At 40.9% G+C, this 25,847-nt stretch overlaps 1 protein-coding gene across 2 annotated transcripts in view; it reads left to right on the forward strand.

Moving 5' to 3' along the window:
- Positions 1-25,847, forward strand: part of TENM2 (teneurin transmembrane protein 2) — a 1,011,554-nt gene that overhangs the window by 793,141 nt on the left and 192,566 nt on the right. For both annotated transcript variants that reach the window (XM_081934447.1, XM_081934448.1), the window contains one exon: positions 4,245-4,367. In XM_081934447.1, coding sequence (XP_081790573.1) covers positions 4,245-4,367 — 123 coding nt within the window. The remainder of the gene's footprint in view (positions 1-4,244; positions 4,368-25,847) is intronic.

Here is a 25,847-nt window from a genome sequence, read left to right on the forward strand (position 1 = left end):
TGATACAACCACACAACCAATCATTCCACTTACTGAAACAAAGCCACCACCCCATCCCCTCCCACCAAGACTTACAGAAAGACGGCAGCTCCGTTCCCATTTTAAGCCCACAGCTTGAAGATGGCAGGTGTGATCCTGCCGAAACGTTGCAAAGACAATCTCAACCTTACACGGGAAAAGACCCGAATACAACAAAACCAGTATATATATATATATATATATATATATATATATATATATATATATATATATATATATATATATATATATATATATATATATATATATATATATATATATATATATATATATATATATATATATATATATATATATATATATATATATATATATATATATATTCCCTTTGATGCCTCATTAATTCTTTTTAGAAAGATGTTTTGAACCCTTCATGTTAAACTGTTTCGTTATACCGAGAGCCATTCTTTCTATATTTATCTTTCTTACATCCTTTTGCTGGCCTTCAGACCAGCCCCTTCCCCATGCTTTTAGTCCATAGTCTTGGTATTAATTTTTATGATGAGACCTTACTGTTTTAACATTATATATTCTATTTGCAGTACTAGTTTTTAATTACTTTATAGGCCTTATGTGTTTCAATGCTGTTACTGAAGTGGATGTAATTTTTCCAGATTGTATTTTATGTTTGTCTATAATCGAAATACAGATTTGATTGAACGGCTTCATTTTGTTATCCATAAAAAATAAAATAAAAAAAAATCTAGTATCTGCTGAAGCACTTGGACGATGACAGATTTATCACTTGTCCTTTGAGATGATAAGTGTGTAATTTCTGCTCTTGTTATATGCTGACAGTCTGATCCTTAAAAGGATCATTGGTGGCGTGGGAGGATCAGCTCTTGGTAACCATCTCTCTCAACACAACATATAGCTGGCTAGTCTGTTTACACAAGCAGACGTGTATGTCACTCCACATATTTCATTTAATATTTATTGATTGGCTGTTCATCCTTTACCAGGCACTTTTGTGTGAGAACAGTTTAGTGATGCCCCACAAAGCTCCAGTGACCTCTCTATGTGAAAGGACATGATCTCTTGTTTCTTGAGGATCTCCCTTTATTATTGCTTAGTGCCTTTACAGTTGTGTGGCTAGTCAACGGCAGGAGCTGCTGAAATAAAATTCACTTTGACTATCTTCATTGTGGTCGATTTGATTTCCTCCACCTCTTCCCAGCAAAGCGTAGTAGCTCTCTCTATTGACGGATTAACTTACTCCAACATTATTAGGAAATTTCATCAAGTAGCCATTTTGTCACTGTGGTATTTATATTTTTGAAAATGACCGACTGTCCTAGACAGGATGGAAGGTAAAGATGTCAGGCCTGGACCGGTTTCACTATTCTGTGCTCAGCTGGCCTTTTATCCTGACCCCTAAGACTCTCCTATTCCATTCTCTCTCGAGAAGGTCTTGTCAGTGATGATGAATTGTGTTTCTCCTGAATTTAGGCATAAATACCATTGAAGGTGAGGCCTCCAAATTTATTTCACTTGTGAGCTCTGCCACATTTAAATTAAAGACTCTGGAGGCGCTCCTTTGAAAAATTAACCCATTGTGTTTCTGCTTCCCGGTCCACAATTATTTGATCCCTTGCAAGACATACAGTAAATGTGAATTTTAATAAAACTGTTTAGTATGTAATAAAATCATTTGGTATGTATAACAAAGTGGTGGTGGTGACGACAACATGATTTTAAGTGATGATGGCTCTTGTGAAGTACTTGCAAGCTCAGTATGTGAGCTCAGTAATTCAAAGACCATCTAATTTCAATAGAGACAATAATTCTGACTTTAATTGTGCATTTAAATAATGAGGCATTGAATCTCAAGCTGTAGGTTTTGATGTCCTGGAGGGTCAGTTCTTAGTTCTGTGAGTTTCCAAGCATAACATATTAGACAGTTTTCAGGGATCCAGGCTGTATGTATGCACATTGCTCTAATGCAGAGGGACTTACTCAACTTCTCAGGGCTCACCTCTTTCCTATTTAGGGGCTTCCTTCTAGGCAGGTAGCAGTATGGGGAAAAGAACTGGGACCAATTGTTACAACTATTGGCTCCTGCTATAGAGGGCTGTTCCATCCAGATACCATTTTTATTTCTCATTCTCCTTGTAATATTATTCTGTTACTTCTACTATTCATCCACCCTTGCTCATTTGAGCCAGTTTTGTCTAATGGTTAAGGCACCTGGTTAGAAACTAGGAGACTGTGAGTTCTTGTCCTGCATTAGGCATGGAAGTCAGCTGGGTGACTTTTGGCCAATCATGCCCAAATCACCTCACAGGATTGTTGTTGTGTGGAAAATAGGAGCAGGAAGGACTGTTAGGTTATGCCACCTTTTCATTATTTTTGTTTATATAGGAATTAAAACATCTATAATAAAATAATAAATAATAACAGAAATAATATCTGCTGTGTTCTCTGGCTTGCCAGTGAGTGAGTGTAAAAAATAACAGCAAGCTGATATCTCACTCATACCATCTCCCTTCCTTCTTTAGATTTTGTGGTAAAAGGGAAAGAAAACAGCTACTTATGAAGCAGCCAGTTTTCGGAGCAACCAAAAATAGATGTTGCGAAGGCATACTTGTTTGCCTTGGTTGTACCTTGGTTTCAGGGAGAGCAGTAATTCAGAAGAGCAGAAAGATAGGAAGTTCACCAGTAGGAAACAACCCACGTTGTATCTCTGGGGAAAACACTGGGAAACTGTCTCCAGAGTATTCTCTGAAGCAAAGGTTCAGCTTATATTGCAAAAATCTGTGCAAGCCTGATGTCAACACAGAAAGATGGGTGGTACACCAATCAGTTTGGGAGAAGATTACATGTAAAAAAAAAGCCAGAAGAGGAACATTTAACAAGGGAATTCCATAATAATTTTTTTGCAGCCCAGAATATGATTATCTTAGTACTACAGAATGTATCTTTTATGCCTTCTCAAGTTTATCAATCATAGGGATTTTGCCATGAAATCTGTCTTTATATATGTATATGTACATATGTACAAGTTATAAGTAATCTCATTTATGGTTTTCTATCAGCAGCTTTCTGGGATTTAAATAAACACATTGTAAATAAAGAAGCAAAATGCAATCCAGACAAATTACTTTAAGCAGAAAAGGGAAGAAAAATTGCAATTGCAATTTAAATTGAAACCCAAGGGCAGTTCTAAATATAAAGTGTCATATCTTGTCAATCAATTTTAGGAATATTAATAAATTTTGATTTTGTGTTGTTAAACAATCTCATCTAATAGGCACTCCTCCGAAATCTTGCAACCTTCTAATTACACACATACAAAGTTTTCAAGGAAGGAGGTTGTGTACAAACAATATGCTATCACAGAAGAATTTGTGGCTACCTCTAAAGCCAATTCACACCATATCTAAAGACAATCCTGTTTTTGCTAGAAAATAGACACCACCAGTGAACTGCAATAATATACAGAGAACACATTACTCACTTCTTTTAGAAAGATAAAAGAAGTTCTTCCTTCATGTTTTCAAAAGGCTTAAAATACTGTATGATTACAAAAATCTATGGGAAATACAATATAATTTAACAAAATAAATTCAAGAGTAGTACTGAAAAAATGTATGTCCCACTCTAACTTATTATTTTCCACTCTTAAAAACAATTGATTTTTTTAGGCACATCTATTTTTCACATAAGTTGATTTTCTGATCCCCCTCCTCCTAAACAGAACAATTCTGTCACGAAACATTTTTGGTTAAAAGACAAATGTTTTTTTCATAGTGCTATTGAAAGATGTTAAATTTAACTCTGGATATGATTAAAAAACAGAGATTGTTCACTTCACAAGTTTAAATCTAGGAAACTCTTAGTTTTCTAGCATATGGCTGGTCTTGTTTATTCAGCAGTAAATCCACTTAGGGAAACTGATCACTAACAAGGCATATACAATTGGTAGGCCAAAAGGAAAAAAAATATTCTGAATAAATTCTTCTTAGCAGGCAATTAAGAAAGATGCAATTAATTTTAATGTTATAACAAGAAATTTACACATATGTATATGTGTTGTCTAATTTTTTTTTTTACTGTTTGTGTGGTAATTCAAGAAATGTAAAATGTGTGTGGGTCTCTCTGTGTCTGAAAGGAGATGCCCATTTAAAAGAGGTTACCTTTTCCCTCTCAACTTCAACAAACAATACCTTGTATATTTATTTTTCCTGGCTTTCTGTGTCTTGCAGCAATGCATATGCTTGGGCTAAATTGGCAGCTACAACCAGCAGATGGACACACCTTTAACAATGGAATAAGGACAGGCTTGCCAGGTTCTGATGATGTAGCAACCATGCCATCTGGAGGTAAAGGTGAGGACACAGCTGTATCTTTTGCTCTTGAAAAATCTCTGAAACCTAAAATCAATTGCTCCTGTGTTCCAGCTTAAATTTAAAATAATTACATTTTATTGGAGTGCGTTAGAAATAGAAACCTAATCATTTGAAGGATTTGATTGCAACAGTTCTTAGTTTTGAAGTTTTCCTGGTTGAGTAGTTTATTTTGAGGGCACATTTGGATACAATCCTGCTTAATTGTAATAGTTTGGAAAAGAGCCTTATTTTAAATACTATCTTTCAACAAAGAGATTCATTCACATTAATCAAGTCCAGTTACCTATGCCTCCTTTTAGAAGAAAGAGATCATGTCTGTCTTTTCTTCATCCCTGTGTGAAAACAAAGAAAAGCAAGAAAGCAAAATAATCACTTTTAAATCAATCAATACTTTTCAAATGAAATTGTAGATTTTTTTTATTTTTAAAACTATATAAGAACTTTTTAATAAATGGAAAAAGTATTAATGGGCCTAGTGGTTAATGCTCCAAGGTTGAAACTAGGAGACTGTGAATTCTACTCCCACTTTAGGCATGAAAGATTGGACCAGTCATTCTCTCAACTTGACGTGTTGGGTTTGAGTGACCAACTAATTAGCCAATTCCTGTCTCAATCAATAGATCAACATTTGGTTGATTTTAAAAATACCGTACTTGTGGGACAGAAATTTCATTCACAGTGACCAGGGCTAAAAGACATGTCATAGGTTAAACTTCTGCCTAAAGATGCTTGAGCCTTTTTAGAGGGGAAGGAGAAAAAGAGAGGAAACAAATATTCAGCAAAGATGTGGATTTCAGACCTTGTGAATATAAATAATTGGTTCATTCACTAAGTAGCAGTGTAAATAAAGCCTTGATAAAATATTATAGTGGAATCCATATACCTCAACTGTGCAGTAGTAAAAAAAAACAAAAAACCTAGGTCCCAAAGGTGGAGGCATGGTGGCAGAAGAAACGGTAAAATGTTGCTGATTTTTTTTTTGTGTTTTCTTGCTTCAATTTATTTATGGTTAATATTATCAGGACAGCAGTTTTTAAGATAGCTTCTATCGAACTTTAGCTCCATCAGCTATTTCAGACTTTACTTTCGTTGGCTGGGCAAAATGACCTGTCATAACTGACAGAACTCAGAAGGAGGAAGTGCCCAGAAATTAATTTTGTAAAAATAATAATAGGCAGTCACACCCATATGTTTACCTTAGAAATATGTGCATTGCAATAAAACTGATTTTTGCAGAATGACATGTAGAATGGAACAATCCAGTTAGCCGTGCTCATTGAGCTATGAGCTATCACATTGAAAAACAGTAAATTAAAAACAGTAATTATGAATAAATATAATAGGTAAATCTGTATGTATGTATGTATGTATGTATGTATGTATGTATGTATGTATGTATGTATCTCCAAGCATGCTAAAAAGCTGATTCACTACAGAATCACATCCATCATTTTTGCTTGAGTAAGTTATATATTGCCCCTTGGGACTGGTGTGAAACAGGAATTATATCTGGCAGTACTCAGGAGACAGGTCATTTCTGTTATGGGACTTGCTCATCATTTCCCCGGAGGTGAAAATGGCCCATGTTTGGTAGCTCCCGAGAGTACCTGAAACTGTGGCTATGCCAACAGGCTTGAGGAGATCAAAACACAAATGGGTTGAGATAACTATGGGTTGAGTATGTAACACCAAAGATACTCTTCTTCTAGTCCTTTTTAAATAAGATTGATGCCTTATAATGTGTTAATGTTTGTTTTATGATTTGTTTTCATTGTACATCACCCAGAATCATGTTCGGTGTCATGTATGGCTATATATAAGTGAGGAATAAACAAGCAAACTTTAGGGAGAGAAAATATCTCAGATAGGAAAGTAATTTTGCCTTACATTGTGTTTGTATTTCTCTGTATAACCTAGGAAGTTTTGGTTAGAAAAAAATTGTTGATGCACCTATAAGAAGCAGAGAGAAAAATACAAAGAACCAACAACACTGACCTTTATTTTAATTGATGGTTCACATCTTCCTGTGGTTTACAGTCTTGACAAGTCTTGGCACACTTATCACTATGCATATATCTATAAAGTATTAAGAAGTAGTTTCTAAATGTGTTCCCAGGTTTGAAAAGGTTAAAAGTACAGGTCTACAAATAACCGAAAGAGAATAATCAGGAGGAAGAGCACATATTTTCAAATATATAGTTAAAGCTCATTTTTAGGTTAATTATTTTAAAATGATTATTTTTAAAAAGTCTCTTTTTTTTGTTGTGGTTTCTGTAAATCCATAAGTAGTTTCATAAATGGATCAGATGACAGCAGGCAACATGCATTGGCAACAGCCATAGGAAACCTTTCTAGTTCACAGTTTTGATGCCAAGATCACTTAATTTCTAAAAATGTCCAGCATTTCACACATATCATCTTCCTAAAAACTGTTAACATGCTCTCTTCAATTTATGTTGAAAATAATCAGAAAGGTATTATAAAACATAAATGTAAATGTAAGATGCAAGCATCTAGAAAATAAGTAAGGAAATATTGAATTAGTTGATTTTAAATGTCACACCTAACCATGGTTTATTTTATTTGAATTTTGATAAATAAACTGGATTCATATTGTGTACTAATCTATAATCAAATCAACATTATGGCTGGATATGAGCCCTTCTTCTCCTGTTTTATGATATATAAAATGGAAATCCACAACATTTCAAATCCAGTAAATCTACTTCACTTACCAACTCTGTAAATTTAGTCCTGTTTTTAGATTACTTTCAAACAATAAACACAATATTTTGTGTGATGGTTCCTTATTAAATGATTTACTGAGTAAATTACATTTTGGAGTGCATAAAAAAGCAGAGCAAAATTTGAATTCATACGGAATTGAAAAGTGATCAGGTTTCTGAATTTTTGAGCACTATGCTTTGAAAATAGCTATGAAAAACTAGTTATTAATCCATATTATCATATTAGTATATTACTTTTGTCTTGCAAAGAGTATATATTTTCTTTATTCATGTTGCATTGACTTTATATTATATAACATATTTACTACTAATTGCTATTTATAACCTCAGGAAGCAGAAAGAAAATAGATTGACAAGTTAGCATTTTATAGTATGTGTTTAAAACGAATGGAATGAAATGGAATGGAATGGAATAGAATAGGATAGAATTGCAAAGGAACCTAAGAGGTTTTCTAGTTCAACCCCCTTTTTGAACAGGACACTCTATACCATTTCAGACAAATGGCTAGCCAGTCTCTTTTTGAAAGCCTCCAATGATGGAGCACCTACAACTTTTGAAGGCAAACTATTCCATTAGTTAATTGTTTGCCCCATTAGGAAATTTCTCCTTAGTTCTAGGTTGCTTCTCTTTTTGGTTAGTTTCCATCCATTGTTGCTTCACTGGCCTTTTGGGAAATAGTTTGATCCTCTCAGAGGAGCTCCTCAAATATTGGAATATTGCTATCATGTCTCCGCTAGTTCTTCTTTTCTTTAGACTAGATATAACCAGTTCCTGCAATTATTCTTCATATGTTAGCCTCCAGCTCCCTAATCATTCTTGTTGCTCTTTCCTGCAATCTTTCTGGAGTCTCAATATCTTTTTATATTGTTATGACCAGAACTGGATGAAATATTCCAAATGTGGTCTTACTAAGGTTTGTAAAACTGTACAAGCACTTCACATGATCTTGATTCTATCCCCATATTAATTGCAGCCTAGGATTGAATTGGCTGTTGGCTCATATTTAAGTGCTTGTCCACTAGGACTCCAAGATCCCGTTTCACCTAGTCTGTACGTATACAGCTGATTTTTCTTGCCTAAGTGTAAAACCTTATTTTTATCTACATTGAATTTCATTTTGTTAGATAGGGCCCAGTGTTCAAAACTAGCATACTCTGTACTTACTGCAGAAGTTTCTGGAATCTTTCTGATAATAATAATCCTCTAAAATAATCTTTAAAAGGTTTATTATGGATATTGAGAGCATATTGCACAGAGGCATATATAATTGTAAGCCTCATTTGGTAACCTACTTTCTTTATCTTTGATGGTCTACAGATGTGTACCAGTGGTGGGTTGCAGCCTGCTGGGAGCACCAGGTACCATTCCGGTACAGTGCTCCAGAGGGTCCACCCACCCGCCCGCAATCCTTACCTGTATTTGACCCAACCGGCCCATTTGCACTTGCGCATGGAGCGTACGGCACCTGCACATGTGCACATGGTGGATACCCAGCCCCGTCGAAGCGTGTGTACATATAAACCTGAATGATTTTCAGCTAATAATCTTAGTGGTTATGGAATGAAATAGATTTAAATGCTTTCAATAAATATTAATATTTTGGCCTTAATTTCCAGGAAGAATTCTTGCTACTGCTTTTTTTCAGTTTGATATTGTAAGATCTGCTATGTCAGACAGTTTATTTATTTTGTTCACCAGAATTGTGTCTTGATGACTATAATATAATATTCTCTGTGCTCTAATAGTTTTCTCCAAAACAAACTGGTATCCCTTATTTTTATGAAGAAAGTCAAGTGTTATCTATAATAGGGCAGTGCTAGTTTCTGATTACAGCTCGTTGATTGCAAATAATTAATTTGATTGTCTTTGGAATCTAATTATCCCTAACAATGTATTTTGCATCAGATAAAACTGAATAGACAAAACTAGTCTGTTGTTACCAACTTCTTTTTATTTTCTACAAGTGTATGCCTTTGTGTTATTTTCTTTCACACTTATTGGTAGTAACCATGTTGTTTTTAATTTTCATAGCAATACCACTACAATCAGAATCTCTTGGATTCAGCAAGTAAGAAATCAGTTTGTTGTTCAAGAAAAAGAGACATGGGGGATTGGGTAGGTTATTGTGGAAAACAAGAAAGGTTAAAGTAATAATGGTTAGGGTTAGGGTTATTAGTTGGCCTGACTGACATATACTTATGTTGTTGTGGCCTATACTGTGTGATTTTTTTTTTAACAAAAATGCAATGGGGAAGATAGGAATGAAGACCTTTGGCCTCTTCCCCTCTCAATTAAGTCTGGCTCTGGCATGCATAGGAAATATACTTTGCATTGCAAACTTCAAAACAATCATTTGTACGAGGTAAATAACAATAGTTTGAAAGGAATAATGGACATCCTTTTTTAATTGCAGGTGGCTAAATACATGCTTGAGTTCAAATGTTTCCCCTGATAGGAAGAAATACGCATTCCAAATCTCCTTTATATAGTTCTTTGAAAACAAAATGACAATTGCAAAGTGCCTTTAATAAAGCAAGCTTCAAGTAACTTGTAGCATTTTGAAACTGTGCCACAAATATTATACGAAAGCACTGAGCTTCCTTTTTTATTTGGAGCCTTCCATTTTTGCTTTTAGCTGTTTTGGAATGTCATTGACATATCCTCAGCCTCTGTGTGCTGATGAAGCCAGTTGGAAGTTTGAGAGTGTTTCAAGTAGCGTCATAAAATTGCTGTTATGGAGATCTGAACTGTCATAAAACTGGGGAGAGAGAAGAGAATTAGGCTTAAAACATCATTAGCAAAGACGAAAGCTGGTAAGGCTAAAGGAGAATTTACTTTCCAGCTAATCTAATTGTAGTGAAAAGTGATATCCAGTCCTTCATTAGGTACAAAAGCTGCCTGCGTGAACTTGGGCCAGTATTTTCTCTTAAGCCCAACCACTTCACAGAATTGCTGGTGTGGAGAAAACAGAAGGCAGAGTCATGATAGATAGATAGATAGATAGGTAGGTCGGTCGGTCGGTCGGTAGGTAGCAGTGGTGGGTTGCAGGCGGTACGCCCCAGTATGGGCGTACCGGAGCCTGCCCGGAGTACCGTGTACCTTTCCGGTACAGTGTTCTGGAGGGCCCACCCACCCGCCTGAGCTCCTTACCTGTTCTTTAAAGCCTTTGGCGCTTCTGCGCAGGCGCATGGTGCATACAGTGCCTGCGCGATGCTCCACTGAGCAGCTGGAGTGTTGTGGAAGCTTGCAGAAGCGTCGCTGGCAGCTACAATGCATGCGTGTGCCGCGCACATCCATCTGGGTGACGTTGGGCCCGTTCCAACCATAGCGGTTGGAACAGGATCTGGAACCCACCATTGGTAGATAGGATAGGTAGGTAGGTAGGTAGGTAGGTAATGGATGAGAGATAGATAGGCAGACAGGGAAGGAGGGCAGAGACAGACAAAGACAGACACAGACAAAGATAAAGCGAGAGTAGAAAGATAAGATCCCTAAAAAAAGCTCAGAGATCTTGAGAAACTAATTTAGGGATGCGTGAAAGGATAGCAACAATTTTAATAAGGTCTAGAAAGGCTTTTTATATCTATTGTAAATGCAAATCTCTAGTTTTATTCAAAATACTTTGGGTTTTTTTTGTTTTTTGTTTTGATGTTCCCTATGGGGAACATTTCCCAATGAGACAGAAAGAAATAGGGAGAAAGGTTAATATTGTGCCAGCGTATTTCTAGACAAGGGATAGAACTGACGGCAGAAGATGCAGAGCTGAACTGAAGACAAATGAAAACTAGAGAGAAGTTGATGGTGGGCTGTAGGTGGCTGATGCTAGGGCTGCCCATCCCAGCACTGAAACTGCTATATAGACCAAGTTATTGGTTGAAATAGATTTTTTTTAACCATTCCATTTTAAGCATGGGTGCTTAGTGATGTACAAGTGCAGGCCTTCATCAAAAGCCTCACAAGTTGCTCACTCCCACTTATATGACTCACCCAGAAAACTCTGCTAATTTAAAGGGAGAAAGAACTATACTGCTAAATCATCACATTTAGGAAACTGAAATGTATTTACATTACTTGTGATTAAACTTATATTTCCACACACACACACAAATATTTCCTATTTACTTAGCAATGTTAGTGATACAGTGATTAATCATTTGCAACACCTGCTGTGCCTATTTTGAGATGTCATGATTCAAAGATATCATCTCCAGAGGCTTCAACCACTATATTTCTTGTTGTGCTTCAGGGTCTTTGCATTCTATGAACAGAAAGTTTTATCTATCTTGGTGTATCAAATATTATATACAGCATATAAAACTATTCTATTTGTTCTTCTGTCACCACCATTGTGTATGCAATGTAACGTTGGGGGCAAAATAAATTACTACAAAGTAAACGAAGACTCTAACAAGTAAAAGTCGGGAGAAATTCTAGGGTTTTTGGCTTGATACGGATTGGATTATTTGCTTGGTTTGAACATGGCACAGTCACCATGGATAGATAAGAATCTTTATCATATACTGGAGTGAAGCCATAAAAAACAGATTTGCCATCTGTCAAAGTAAGAATGAAAATTCTCTCTTTATATCCCCAACAGTTCAAGTATGTTGTCTCCTCTTCCTATCATGCTTCAGTAGCCTCTTTGCTTGTATGTTTCTTAACCTTGAAACTGCCTATTTATACAATTAATTCATTTGTCTTAAGAACTCCTGCCTATTTACTTGACTCTCACAAAGACTCCTCTAGACCAGCTTGACCCTGGTTATATCATAGACAGGTCAATGCCTTTTTAAGCATCCCCATTGCTTTCTTCCAAGATGCATTGGGACTTTGTACGTAGGGGTGTCATGGGATCATCACATGATGTATTGGAACTTTTTCTCCCTTCGCTAAACGGGGTGTGAGCATGGCCAGCGCGTGACACATCCAGCCTGCGGGCTGTGGGTTTGACAGCCCAAATCTAGAATACAAGCCCTGGTAGACTATGTCAAAGATGTCCATTGGGTTAAAAAAGTAAAATTGGTGCGGCAATGACACAATTGAAGTGTCATCTCTTTGTAACAAAACAGAAAGAAACAGGGCTTCAATTATGTGCACCCACCATTTTGACACTCCCTTCTTTTGTAGGCATTATTTATGAGGTTTTATTTGGTTCTGTTTAACTAACCAAGGTTGTTAAATTACAGTACAGTGGAATTGAGATTTGTAAATTTATCTGTCAATCATTTTTTTAAATATATTGGAGAAATTGAAATATATTTTCTAATTAATACTTCTAGTGAACTGGATAATTCCATTGTTATATTTTGAGATTGTTTATAATTTCCATTGGTAATCTTGGGTTTCATGCAGTATATTTATTTTCTTACTTTCTTCAATTATGTCAGTATTGATTGTTCTCAAGGACCAGTAAGAATAAAGGGATATATACATATACATATATGGTATATGTGCCATTGTCACAATGTGGTTGTAGACACTTTGCTTTAATCTGTTTAGTTTATATTTGTATCCAAGAACCACCTTAAGCTGTAAAGACATATAATATAGTAAAAATTCCCATTCAGTAGTAAAACAATGTAAAAATTAAAATAAGGCAAGTTTCATCCGATTAGGTCATGCTCTACTTTTAAATATTCCACAACCAATTGATTCAACTTGCAGGATTCCATAACATTTTAGAGTAGTTGTGAATTTTAATTTTTCATGCATATGTGTAAGGTGTGGAGAGAAACCTCCTCCCAGAATGTCAGTGCTACATGCATGCAATTTTAATAATTTTAATACTTCTAAACATCTGGAATTTATTGTAGTATTTTGAATTCAAATCAAAAGAAACAGAAAGATAGAATATAAGAAAGTGATCGAGTAGTAAAACTTTGAGGAGATATTTCCATAACTTCCATGTGTGAAAGTAACTGCAATAATCCTACTTTCTAAGTTACAATACCGTCAAATCACCAGAGCCAAATGAAGCGCTATTAGTAGAATTTATTGACAGCCCCAAACTGTATCATGTAGGGCATGAACTGTGTTAAACAATATACACTACTGTCTAACAGACAATAAAATACAAGTCTGCAGAGAGAGTCTAAAGGTTCAAATAATCCCTGTGAAATTTAGAATCTTGAAAAATACTCAATATTCACTTTTATTTACTAGAGATAGATTGAGTTATGCAGAATAATCATTAATTATAATTTATATAGTGAAGATATCTAACTTTTGTTACATTTTGTCATGTTTCTGGTAAGAGCTCAAACTCTGATTATTTCATAGCAGGAACAATATTTCAGATGTTGAATTTTGCTAATTTTCAAAATTGATTTTGATCAATGCTGCTTTGTATCCCTATGCATATTTCTATTCCTATGAATGCTGTTTTAAAACATTTGTTCCTAGCTATATTGCATGTGTAAACATATTTCATCCAACTTTCTTAAATGCATATAATTTAATTATTACTTTAAAAGTGCTTAATTTATCATTATTAATAAGAAAAAATTTAAACTTAATTCATATAATTAACCTATTGTTTAAAAATACTTCCCTGCATATTAATAAACACAAATCTACAACTGGGTGAGAACAATATCTCCTACACAGCTTCCAATATTTTGTGTTTATAACTGCATCTTTTTTTTGCCCTAGAAGGAACACTTTTTTTATATATCCCATGCTAAGTTCTTCAGAGACCTTCCTAATAACTCCACTGCAGGGTAGTTCATGCTCATGAAATATGCAGATAAGGAAATTGAAAACAAACTTGATTAATTTTGCAAATCCTACTTACTGCATTGAAGACATATATTGTATTTGTTGGGTCTCTTAGGATACTTTCATTTATCTGTACTCTGAACAGAAATTTGGAATATAAATATAAACTGAAATAATCACCATTGCCATCAAATTTATTAGCAGTATTTCCACTTGAATGAGTTAGGATCCACATATATTTGGATTGCAGTTAGAACACTGCTTCAAATCACTAATTTAAATACAGCATATGGCTGTTGTTTTTCCCAGCACATTAAAAATATTAGGATACCTGCTTAAATAAATATCTATTGATGAAGCATAAAAAAACAGTTTGTTAATGAAGAAGGTATGGGAAAGGAAGGGAAGGGAAAAAGAAAAAAATTATGGTCAGCTTTCAATTAACAAACATAATTATAAGAAGGGCTACTAAGCATTTAGCAATGGAGTTCAACAAGAGAAAGGAACAAAGAGCACAGTGGAATGACTAGAGAACTATGCCTGTTCTGAGGAATCTTCTGAAAATTTGCTGATTGCAAGGGATGTGCCTTGAGAATTGCTGATTACCTTTTGTGGGTGATTAAGTGACTGCTTTCTGCTGAGTAGGCAGAGGCTGCCACAGAGGCAATAAAAGGAATATAAAGCAACTAGCTTCCTTGAAACAAATTCTCTGAGTGATGAAAGATAGAGAGCTTATAGGACTTTGGCAGATTAGTTTAAGGGAATCCCGAACATCCCTCTTCCTGGATAGTGGGTAGTGACAGAACCAAGAAGGAAAAAGACATCTACTATTGGTGCCTAAGAAACAGAAAATGAAGGGTATGATCAAAGCCATTACCTGAATATTTGTAGAAAATATATCTATGTCTGTCTTTCTGTCTATCTATCATGTATATACACATTCATTCATTCATTCATTCATACATACACACCAGTGACGTGCGGTGAGGGTTATGGCTGGTGAGGCTGGTGACGTCATCAGGAAGGCGGAGCCTCAGCCTCCTGCTCACGTGGTCCCATTCCCCGCCTTCCTGAGTGAACATTAAGGGGACCGCAGAGTGCACTGTAGCATTGCTTCCTCCACCGGCCCCAGTCCCTCCCCCCCCCTCCTTCAAGGTCTCCTACCAACCCAAAGCCCGATCCCCAGCTCTCTCGGGCAAGTCTTGAGCGGGGTGAATGGGAAAGCAACGAAAGGGGCTGCGCTTTCACCCCGCTCAAGCCTTGCCGCCTGCAACCACCGCCCGCTCTCGCTGCCTCTTTCCTTGCTTTCCCGTGCCCGCTCTCGCTGCCTCTTTCCTTGCTTTCCCACCCGCCCTCCCTTTCGTTGCTTTCCCACCCGCCCTCGCTGCCTCTTTCGTTGCTTTCCCGTGCCCGCTCTCGCTGCCTCTCGCTGCCTCTTTCGTTGCTTCCCCCACCCGCTCACGCTGCCTCTTTCCTTGCTTTCCCGTGCCCGCTCTCGCTGCCTCTTTCCTTGCTTTCCCATGCCCGCTCTCGCTGCCTCTCGCTGCCTCTTTCGTTGCTTCCCCCACCCGATCACGCTGCCTCTTTCGTTGCTTCCCCCACCCGCTCACGCTGCCTCTTTCCTTGCTTTCCCGTGCCCGCTCTCGCTGCCTCTCGCTGCCTCTTTCGTTGCTTCCCCCACCCGCTCACGCTGCCTCTTTCCTTGCTTTCCCGTGCCCGCTCTCGCTGCCTCTTTCCTTGCTTTCCCGTGCCCGCTCTCGCTGCCTCTCGCTGCCTCTTTCGTTGCTTCCCCCACCCGATCACGCTGCCTCTTTCGTTGCTTCCCCCACCCGCTCACGCTGCCTCTTTCGTTGCTTTCCCGTGCCCGCTCTCGCTGCCTCTCGCTGCCTCTTTCGTTGCTTCCCCCACTTGCTCACGCTGCCTCTTTCCTTGCTTTCCCGTGCCCGCTCTCGCTGCCTCTCGCTGCCTCTTTCGTTGCTTCCCCCACCCGATCACGCTGCCTCTTTCGTTGCTTCCCCCACCCGCTCACGCTGCCTCTTTCCTTGCTTTCCCGTGCCCGCTCTCGCTGCCTCTCGCTGCCTCTTTCGTTGCTTCCCCCACTTGCTCACGCTGCCTCTTTCCTTGCTTTCTCGTGCCCGCTCTCGCTGCCTCTTTCGTTGCTTCCCCCACCCGATCACGCTGCCTCTTTCGTTGCTTCCCCCACCCGCTCACGCTGCCTCCATGGAAGAGCTCATGCGGGTGAAAGGAAGCGTTTTATTCCGCGGGGTGCGTGCGAGAGGAGAGAATATTCAGGCATTCTCTCCTCCTCTTGCACGCACCCCACGGACTAAAAACGCTTCCTTTCGCCCATGGAAGAGCTCATGCGGGCGAAAGGAAGCGTTTTATTCCGCGGGGTGCGTGCGAGAGGAGAGAATATTCAGGCATTCTCTCCTCCTCTTGCACGCACCCCACGGACTAAAAACGCTTCCTTTCGCCCATGGAAGAGCTCATGCAGGCGAAAGGAAGCGTTTTATTCCGCGGGGTGCGTGCGAGAGGAGAGAATATTCAGGCATTCTCTCCTCCTCTTGCACGCACCCCACGGACTAAAAACGCTTCCTTTCGCCCATGGAAGAGCTCATGCAGGCGAAAGGAAGCGTTTTATTCCGCGGGGTGCGTGCGAGAGGAGAGAATATTCAGGCATTCTCTCCTCCTCTTGCACGCATCCCACGGACTAAAAACGCTTCCTTTCGCCCATGGAAGAGCTCATGCGGGCGAAAGGAAGCGTTTTATTCCGCGGGGTGCGTGCGAGAGGAGAGAATATTCAGGCATTCTCTCCTCCTCTTGCACGCATCCCACGGACTAAAAACGCTTCCTTTCGCCCATGGAAGAGCTCATGCGGGCGAAAGGAAGCGTTTTATTCCGCGGGGTGCCTGCGAGAGGAGAGAATATTCAGGCATTCTCTCCTCCTCTTGCACGCACCCCACGGACTAAAAACGCTTCCTTTCGCCCATGGAAGAGCTCATGCGGGCGAAAGGAAGCGTTTTATTCCGCGGGGTGCGTGCGAGAGGAGAGAATATTCAGGCATTCTCTCCTCCTCTTGCACGCATCCCACGGACTAAAAACGCTTCCTTTCGCCCATGGAAGAGCTCATGCGGGCGAAAGGAAGCGTTTTATTCCGCGGGGTGCGTGCGAGAGGAGAGAATATTCAGGCATTCTCTCCTCCTCTTGCACGCACCCCACGGACTAAAAACGCTTCCTTTCGCCCATGGAAGAGCTCATGCGGGCGAAAGGAAGCGTTTTATTCCGCGGGGTGCATGCGAGAGGAGAGAATATTCAGGCATTCTCTCCTCCTCTTGCACGCACCCCACGGACTAAAAACGCTTCCTTTCGCCCATGGAAGAGCTCATGCGGGCGAAAGGAAGCGTTTTATTCCGCGGGGTGCGTGCGAGAGGAGAGAATATTCAGGCATTCTCTCCTCCTCTTGCACGCATCCCACGGACTAAAAACGCTTCCTTTCGCCCATGGAAGAGCTCATGTGGGTGAAAGGAAGCGTTTTATTCCGCGGGGTGCGTGCGAGAGGAGAGAATATTCAGGCATTCTCTCCTCCTCTTGCACGCATCCCACGGACTAAAAACGCTTCCTTTCGCCTGCATGAGCTCTTCCACGGGCGAAAGGAAGCGTTTTAGTCAGCGGCAGAGCTCAGAGCTTTAGAGGCTTTTTTAAAGAGGCAGTCATTCACGGTGAGCTAGCTAACCTCACTTCAGCACTCTCCTTTTCCCCGTTTACATTTTTTTTCCTTTTCATGATTGACAGTGGTGAGGCTCTGCCTCCCCTGCCTCCCCTGACCGCACGTCCCTGATACACACACACACACACACACACACACACACACACACGCATACACATACTGTGTTTCCTCGAAAATAAAACATGGTCTTATTTTCTTTTGATCCCCGAAATAAGTGCTTGGCTTTTATTTTCAGGGCGGTCTTATTATTTTTGAGGTGCAGGACTCGGCGAGCGTGGTCACCTCATGGCTGCTGCTGTGTTGCAGTATTTTCAGGGAGGGCTTACTTTTTGGAGAGGGCTTATTTTAGCGCTTGCGCTCAAAAGCCGATTGGGCTTATTATCCAGGTAGGTCTTATTTTCAGGGAAACAGGGGACACACAGACACACACACACACACACACACATATACATACATACATTCCACTAATTGCTTGTATGTGTGTCCGTATGTGTGTGAGAGAGAGAAAGAGAGAATGTATGTGTCTGTATTTATGTATGTATGTATGTATGTATGTATGTATGTATGTATGTATATAGTATGTATATGTATGTATGTACCTTGTTTCCCCGAAAATAAGACAGGCTTATTTTATTTTGACCCACGAAATATGGCCTTGGTCTTATTATCGGGGGTGGGTGGGGTGGGGGTCTTATTTGCGCCAGCCGAGCGAGTAGCCGGCACTGCTCTGATGTGTCCTGTTACCACCCTGCGTTGGGCTGGGCTTTCTTTGCGAGGGGGACAATCTGGGGAGTGAGAGAGTTAGGAAGCCGGGGCTGGCGTGGGGCCGTTTCTCCAGTGAAGCGTCTGATTCATCCCCAGGGGTGAGCGTTTTGCCTCCTCTCTGCCCCGGCTTGGAAGCTGCAGAGGAAGCCTGCCATGCCCGGCAAGGGGGGGAGAAGAGACAACAAGTGAAGGCAGGTCTCGCTCCACACCTCTCACTTCTCCTCCAGCCCACCTGCCACCCCTCTCGCTAAAGAGACGGTGGGGAAGGGAAGCAGCCTGGATTCTGTTAGCATTGGGGTGGGGTGGGAGGAGTTGGGCTGCGACATACGCGTCCTACCCAAGACTTGCAGCTCCATCATGTTTCTCGCTGTTTTGTCCAGGGAAGCACCCTGTAAAAAAAAATCTAGTGAGTTCAACTTCCCTGGACAAAACAGCAAGGAACACGACGGAGCTGCAAGTCTCGGGCAGGACGCATGTCTCTCAGCCCAAATCCTCCCACCCCGCCCCAATGCTAACAGAATCTAGGCTGCTTCCTTTCCCCACCATCTTTTTAGCGAGACGGGTGGCAGGTGGGGTGGGGGAGAAGCGAGAGGTGTGGAGCGAGATGTGCTCCTCTTGCTGTCACTTCTCTCTCCCCTCCCCGGGCATAGCAGGCTTCCTCTGCAGCTTCCAAGCCAGGGCAGAGAGATGACAAAGGGTGAAACGTTCACCCCTGGGGATGAATCAGATGCTTCACTGGAGAAACGGACACACGCCAGCCCAGGCTTCCTAAATCTCTTGCTCCCCAGATTGTCCGCCTTGCAAAGAAAGCCCAACCCGATGCAAACGCCGCCTCCAGCCACCTCTTCATCCTGGTGAAACTACGTTTTGAAAGGATGATCTGCGGGGGGGGGATTTCCTGCACATTGGCAGTGGCGTCTCCTCACAGGGCTTCTCCCGATGTCCCAGGGGCGAAGCAACATCCCATAAAGGAAGGCATGGAAATCCATACAACTGGGGATGTCAGAAGAAGCCTTGTGAGAAGACGCTGCTGCCAACGTGCAGGAAATCTCTTCCCCCTCCCCCTTCAGATAGTCTTGTGGGCTGGCCAGAGAAGTCTTCAATGAACTTCGCTCTGTCTGTGCCTAGGCAGGCAGCAGTGTCGGCAGCATCTCCTCGCAGGTCTCATTCTTTCTTCTCTTTGGCCGATTCTCATATATTTTCAAGCAAAACACTGCCAAGAGAGGGAAGTATCTCTTCTCCCTTCCTTGCCAAACTTTGAGTGTAGACGTAACGTTTCACAAAGCTCCTTAATCCGCGGCTGTTGGCTCCCTCGCTTTGTGTTTTTTATACACATACCGACATACCCACCCTTCCTGGGAATGCCGTTTCCCACTCCCAAGATTCCATTTCCAAGGAAAGAAAAGCACTGGGGCTGCACTGGACTTTCCCCCCTGCCCTGACTCCTGTCAGCCTCAACTTTGCTCCTGAAACCCTGCGGGCCACTTCTCTGCTTGAGCTCAGCTGAAGGGGGGGGCTGAGAGCAAGGGCGAGATGAAGCTGATTGCTTCCCCTTTGCCTCCTCTCCCAAAAGCAGTCTCAGGCGCAGCCACTTTTGCAGCGGGAGACTCAAGCCGGCCTTCCGAAAGGTACTGTAGCAGCAGCTAACCACAATTTTTTTACCCTTATTTTGTCCCGATCCACGTGGCTCACTGGGCCACGTGGGTCGGGATGAAATAATGATAAAAAAATTGTGGATAGCTGCTGCTACAGTACCCTTCGGAAGGCCGGGCGAGGCACGTGGGGTGCATCACTTGGCCTCCTGCTGCTTTTGTGGCCGTAATCGATGGCAAAGGCAGCTGCACTTGCCGGACGCCACGGCCTGAGCAGCACCCGCAAATCAGCTGTTTTTTGAACGGCAGCCGGATCGGCTCAACTGATCCGATTAAGGAGCCGAGAAGCGCTGAGGTGACTAGGGAAGGGAAGGGCTTCCTCCTGTACTTGCCATGGCACCCTTTCACTTGGGCTTATTTTCGGGGGAGGGCGTATATTTACACCCACCTCAAAAACCAGGCAAAAACCAGGCCTGGGCTTATTAGCAGGACATGTCGTATTTTCGGGGAAACACGGTATGTATGTATGTACATAGAAAGCTGTATGTATATATGTATACACACACACACACACACACACACACACACCCATATATATATGTGTGTGTGTGTGTGTGTGTGTGTTGTATTTGAACTGATAAATAAATAAAGGAAGACTAGTATAGATCTATTTCGAGCTAATTAGCTCTCATCAGCTAGCCATACCCTTACTGGGATTTGAACCAGGGCTGTATTACATATTAGGCAGTTGTATTAGCCACTAAGCCACTGGCTCTCCTCCTTATCAGCTGAGCCAGGGAAATAGGTATGTATTTGTGTTACAACCCCTGGTATGCCCAAATATGGGAGGGAGCTCACTACTCCCTCTTTCTGTCATTCGGTTCATTTCAGAAGACCGTCCAGGCAGAAAACCATATTTGTATTTTTTAATGTTGCCTTTTTTATATTTGTGTTGTATTTGTGCTGATAAATAAATAAAGGGAGACTAGTATAGATCTATTTCGAGCTATTTAGCTCTCATCAGCTAGCCATACCCTTACTGGGATTCGAACCAGGGCTGTATTACATATTAGGTAGTTTTATTAGCCACTAAGACACAGGCTCTCCTCCTTATCAGCTGAACCAGGAAATAGGTATGTATTTGTGTTACGACACAATATTTGGGCATACCAGGGGTTGTACGTATGTATAAAGACGGCAGCTCAGACCATGCTTTTAGCCCAAAACCCAGCCTGAAGATGGCAAGTGAGACCTTGCTGAAATGTTGACAAACTAGGCCGCCGCCGCCGCACCCCCTTTGGGCCACACGGCGTACGCCAGCTCATGGCTTTCGTGAGGCAAGGCCTTCAGGCCTTCCCTCGCGAAAGCCACAAGCTGGTGTAAGCTAGCCTCCTCTCCTCCCCCCCCCCATTGCTGCCCCCTTCCTTTTGGCCACGCAGCGTATGCCAGCTTGCGGCTTTTGCAAGGCAAGGCCTGAAGGGTTTCTCTCGCAAAAGCCACGAGCTGGCGTAAGCTAGCCTCCCCTCCTTCCCCCCCACCACCTCCGCCCACTTCATTTCGTCCACGCAGTGTGTGCCAGCTTGCGGCTTTTGCAAGGCAAGGCCTGAAAGCCTTCTTTCGCAAAAGCTGCAAGCTGGCGTAAGCTAGCTTCCTGCCACACCCGCCGCCGCTTCTCGTGCTTAGTTGCTTACCTGAGGGAAGCAGCAAGCTGCTGGAAGGTGAAGCGAAACAAAATGAAATGAAGGGAGGACCTGCTGCACTTTTAAATGGTGTTAGAGGCAGGCGCATCAATTCCAGCCTGCTCACTGATTGGCTGGACTTCAGCCAATCAGTGAGTGGTGGGCTGGGCTAGTTTAGTGCGGGGGTGCGGGAGAGCGAGCGAGGTGCGATGGAATGGGCAGGGCGAGCGAGCGACAAGGCCGGGGCAGGCGTTCCGGAACTTACTTCCAGGTCCACTGGTGGAACCTACTTCTGGGTCCACCGGTGGAACCTCTTCTAACCGGTTTGGTAGATTTGATGAACTGGTTCTACTGAACCGGTGCGAACCAGTATGAACTCACCTCTGGTGTGTGTGTGTGTGTGTGTGTGTGTGTGTGTATGTATGTATGTATGTATGTATGTATGTATGTATGTATGTATTTGTGTTACAACCCCTGGTATGCCTAAATATGGGAGGAAGGTCACTACTCCCTCTTTCTGTCCTTTGGCTCATCACAGAAGACCATGCAGGCAGAAAACCATATTTTTATTTTTAATGTTGCCTTTTTATGTTTGTGTTGTATTTGCACTGATAAATAAATAAAGGGAGACTAGTATAGATCTATTTTGAGCTAATTAGCTCTCATCACCTAGCCATACCCTTACTGGGATTTGAACCTGGGCTGTATTATATCTTAGGCAGGAGTCTTAGCCACTAAGCCACAGGCTCGCCTCCTTATCAGTTGAGCCAGGGAAATAAGTATGTATTTGTGTTACAACCCCTGGTTTGCCTAAATATGGGAGGAAGGTCACTATAATGATAAGGAGGCGAGCCTGTGGCTTAGTGGCTAAGACTCCTGCCTAAGATATAATACAGCCCAGGTTCAAATCCCAGTAAGGGTATGGCTAGCTGATGAGAGCTAATTAGCTCAAAATAGATCTATACTAGTCTCCCTTTATTTATTTATCAGTACAAATACAACACAAATATAAAAAGGCAACATTAAAAATAAAAATATGGTTTTCTGCCTGCATGGTCTTCTATGATGAGCCGAAGGACAGAAAGAGGGAGTAGTGACCTTCCTCCCATATTTAGGCATACCAGGGGTTGTAACACAAATACATACCTATTTCCCTGGCTCAACTGATAAGGAGGCGAGCCTGTGGCTTAGTGGCTAAGACTCCTGCCTAAGATATAATACAGCCCAGGTTCAAATCCCAGTAAGGGTATGGCTAGCTGATGAGAGCTAATTAGCTCGAAATAGATCTATACTAGTCTCCCTTTATTTATTTATCAGTTCAAATATAACACACACACACACACACACACACACATACATACACACACACACACATACATACATACATACATACATGTGTGTACGTGCGCATGCGCACAAGTACATGCTTGTCAATAGTGCCTGGAGGGGGAGTTGAAAATTTATTTATTAGCTCAAACAATCCACTATAAAATCACCTGAAAGAGGAAGCAGTTCTCTCTAAGTGAGAGACTGCAATGTGCCAACCTAATGGTAAGAATAACAATCAGGAAAACATAGAATAGCTGAAAGCTGAGGTGGTGATAGACTCATATACATATACTCCGTCTTCAGAGAAAAGGAAGCATAGGTGACCAAGAAACAGGAGGATGAATTCTGGAAACATTCTGCCATACATCCCCCCCCCCCCTTTCCCTTAATTTTTATCCAGAGTGGGTCTATGCTGTGCTGTGGTGCTGTGTGTATAGCTCCACCACATAATTTGATGATATCCCAGAATGAATTTTTACTTCCACTCAGTATCAACTATTGGAAAAGTTGTCTCTACTCCACTAATAGAGCATATGTTGTGGCAGTCCTTGTTCTTTCTAGATGCTCTGTCTAATCAATTTTTCACAATTTTTGATACCTTTTGATAATTTGTGCACCTTAGATGCAGCTACAAGATAAACATTATTGAGGATCCAGGAAGAAAATAGATCTGTGTGTATGAGAGAGAGGGGGGGGGAGGATATTTTCTTCCAAGGCAAGACCACTCTGTAGGTGGCTAGGTAAGTATTACCTTTGAAATGTGAATAAAGCAACTCCTTCACAGTTAATTCATAATTACATAACAGGTACAGAGACCAGCAACCAGCTAACAGAGAGTTGTCCCAAAGGAGATCTACCAATCCAATTTTAGATTATCCATACTTCTGTGTAATGTTTGAACGAGTGGCATATAGGTAAACTTAAATTCCAGATAATATCCTGAATTGGATATGGTGAAGGAAAGTAAATTTTATTATCTGAACATTGTATTCATGGGAATTACCAAGATGGGAAAAGCAAGCTTAATTAACTGGGAAGGAATGCCCAAGGCCTTGTAATACGCAAGGAAGACCTCCATAGTCAATAGAACGTAGTCCTTAGAAAGCTGTGCCCCCTCCCGCAAAAAATCCTGACCTTCTAGTAAGAGGCTAAGAAGTGAAACCTTGACAGTAAACTTTCAACTGCAAATTTTCTTTTCTAGGTAATTTTGTGGGCAATAAATCTAAAGGATTTCCAAGGAGGTATAGCAAAGGAAAAACTGAAGAGAACCCTTGCTACATGAGAATTTAGGCAATAACAAGAGTTAATTTGCATCTGTAATTCATCAAATAGTGTAGTCAATTGATTAGTTAAATATAGAAGCATTCATAGCAAGTAAGATATATTATGGAAATTAGGTAAGTAAGCTTTACTGAGATATGGAGGTGTGATGTCTCAGCGCTTAAAGAAACTGAGCTTTTCAACTGAAAAGCTGGCAGCCCAGGTTTGAGCCCGAAACACTGCATGATGGAGTGAGCTTCTCTTCCTGCCAACCTATCAGTCTGAAAACATGCAAAAGCAAGTAGATAAATAGGTACCCCTTTGGTGGGAAAGTAACAGCATTTCGTGCCCCTTGGCATATAGTCATGTTGGCCATATGACCACGGAAAGTATCTTCTCCTTCAGCTAAGAAACAAAGCACTGCCCTTTAGAGTTGGACACAACTCGACAGGGGAAACCTTTTCCTTTACCTTTACTGAGATACTAAGCTTGATATGAAATGAGTATTTGATATTGAATATATGTATGTATGTATGTATGTATGTATGTATGTATGTATGTATGTATGTATGTATGTTGTATTTGGGCATATCAGGGGTTGTAACACACACACACACACACACACGTGTGTGTGTGTGTGTGTGTGTGTGTGTATATGCATGCATGCATGTCTGTGTCTGTGTATAGTCTCCCTTTATTTAATTATCAGCAGAAATACAACACAAATATAAAAAGGCAACATTTTAAAAAAATATGGTTTTCTGCCTGGATGGTCTTCTGCAGTGAGCCGATAGACAGAAAGGGGGAATAGTGAGTTCCATCCCATATTTGGGCATACCAGGGGTTGCAATACAAATACATACATACATACATACATACATACATACATACATACATACATACATACATACATACATGTGTGTGTACAACAAATTGGTGAATGTCGACATTCACCGATGAATGTCAACACATACCAAATACGTAGGGTTAGGGGTAGGGTTAGGGTTAGGTATTTAGTGTAAGTCATAAATAAGGGTATTTAGCAAATATTTTGGACATGCACCAAGCGACTATGTGAATGTTGACATTCACCGGTGAATGTCGACATTCACCAGATTTCTGTCTTTCACTGTAACATACACATGAAAAGTAGTAAATAAATAGAAAGGCCCATTATTCATTGTTTCATTTTGAATTTTTATTTTATACTTCTGGAGTAGTCCCACAGGAATATTGTTTGACATTGAATTAATCCCATTTATTCCAGTGTACTCCACTGTTTTCCCCCTTCCTTTTCTTTTGTGTTCTGATATTACTGAAGACCCATTAACCTAGAAAATTAAAAAAGACACAGCTTTTTAAAAACATATTCAAAGATTAAGTGTGTTTAGCCAAAGCATTCTCTTTCCATATAAAGACTTTGGCAGTACAGTATGTTTAAATGGCTTTTCATTGCATGCAAGTATAAGTCTCAAGAGCAGAGGCAATTTGGAACGTAAAACTAGAAACTTGTTGCAGTGATAATTGCACTTAAAGAAAATGGATGAAGAGGATATGTTTTGGTACTTGGATTATTCACACTTCCCTGCCACATAATTATAAAACTGTTGCATATCAAAGAAGATTTTTGCTAAACATTATG

The sequence above is a fragment of the Natrix helvetica genome, assembly GCF_964273705.1.
Source record: "Natrix helvetica genome assembly, chromosome: 1".
Lineage (NCBI taxonomy): Eukaryota > Metazoa > Chordata > Lepidosauria > Squamata > Natricidae > Natrix > Natrix helvetica.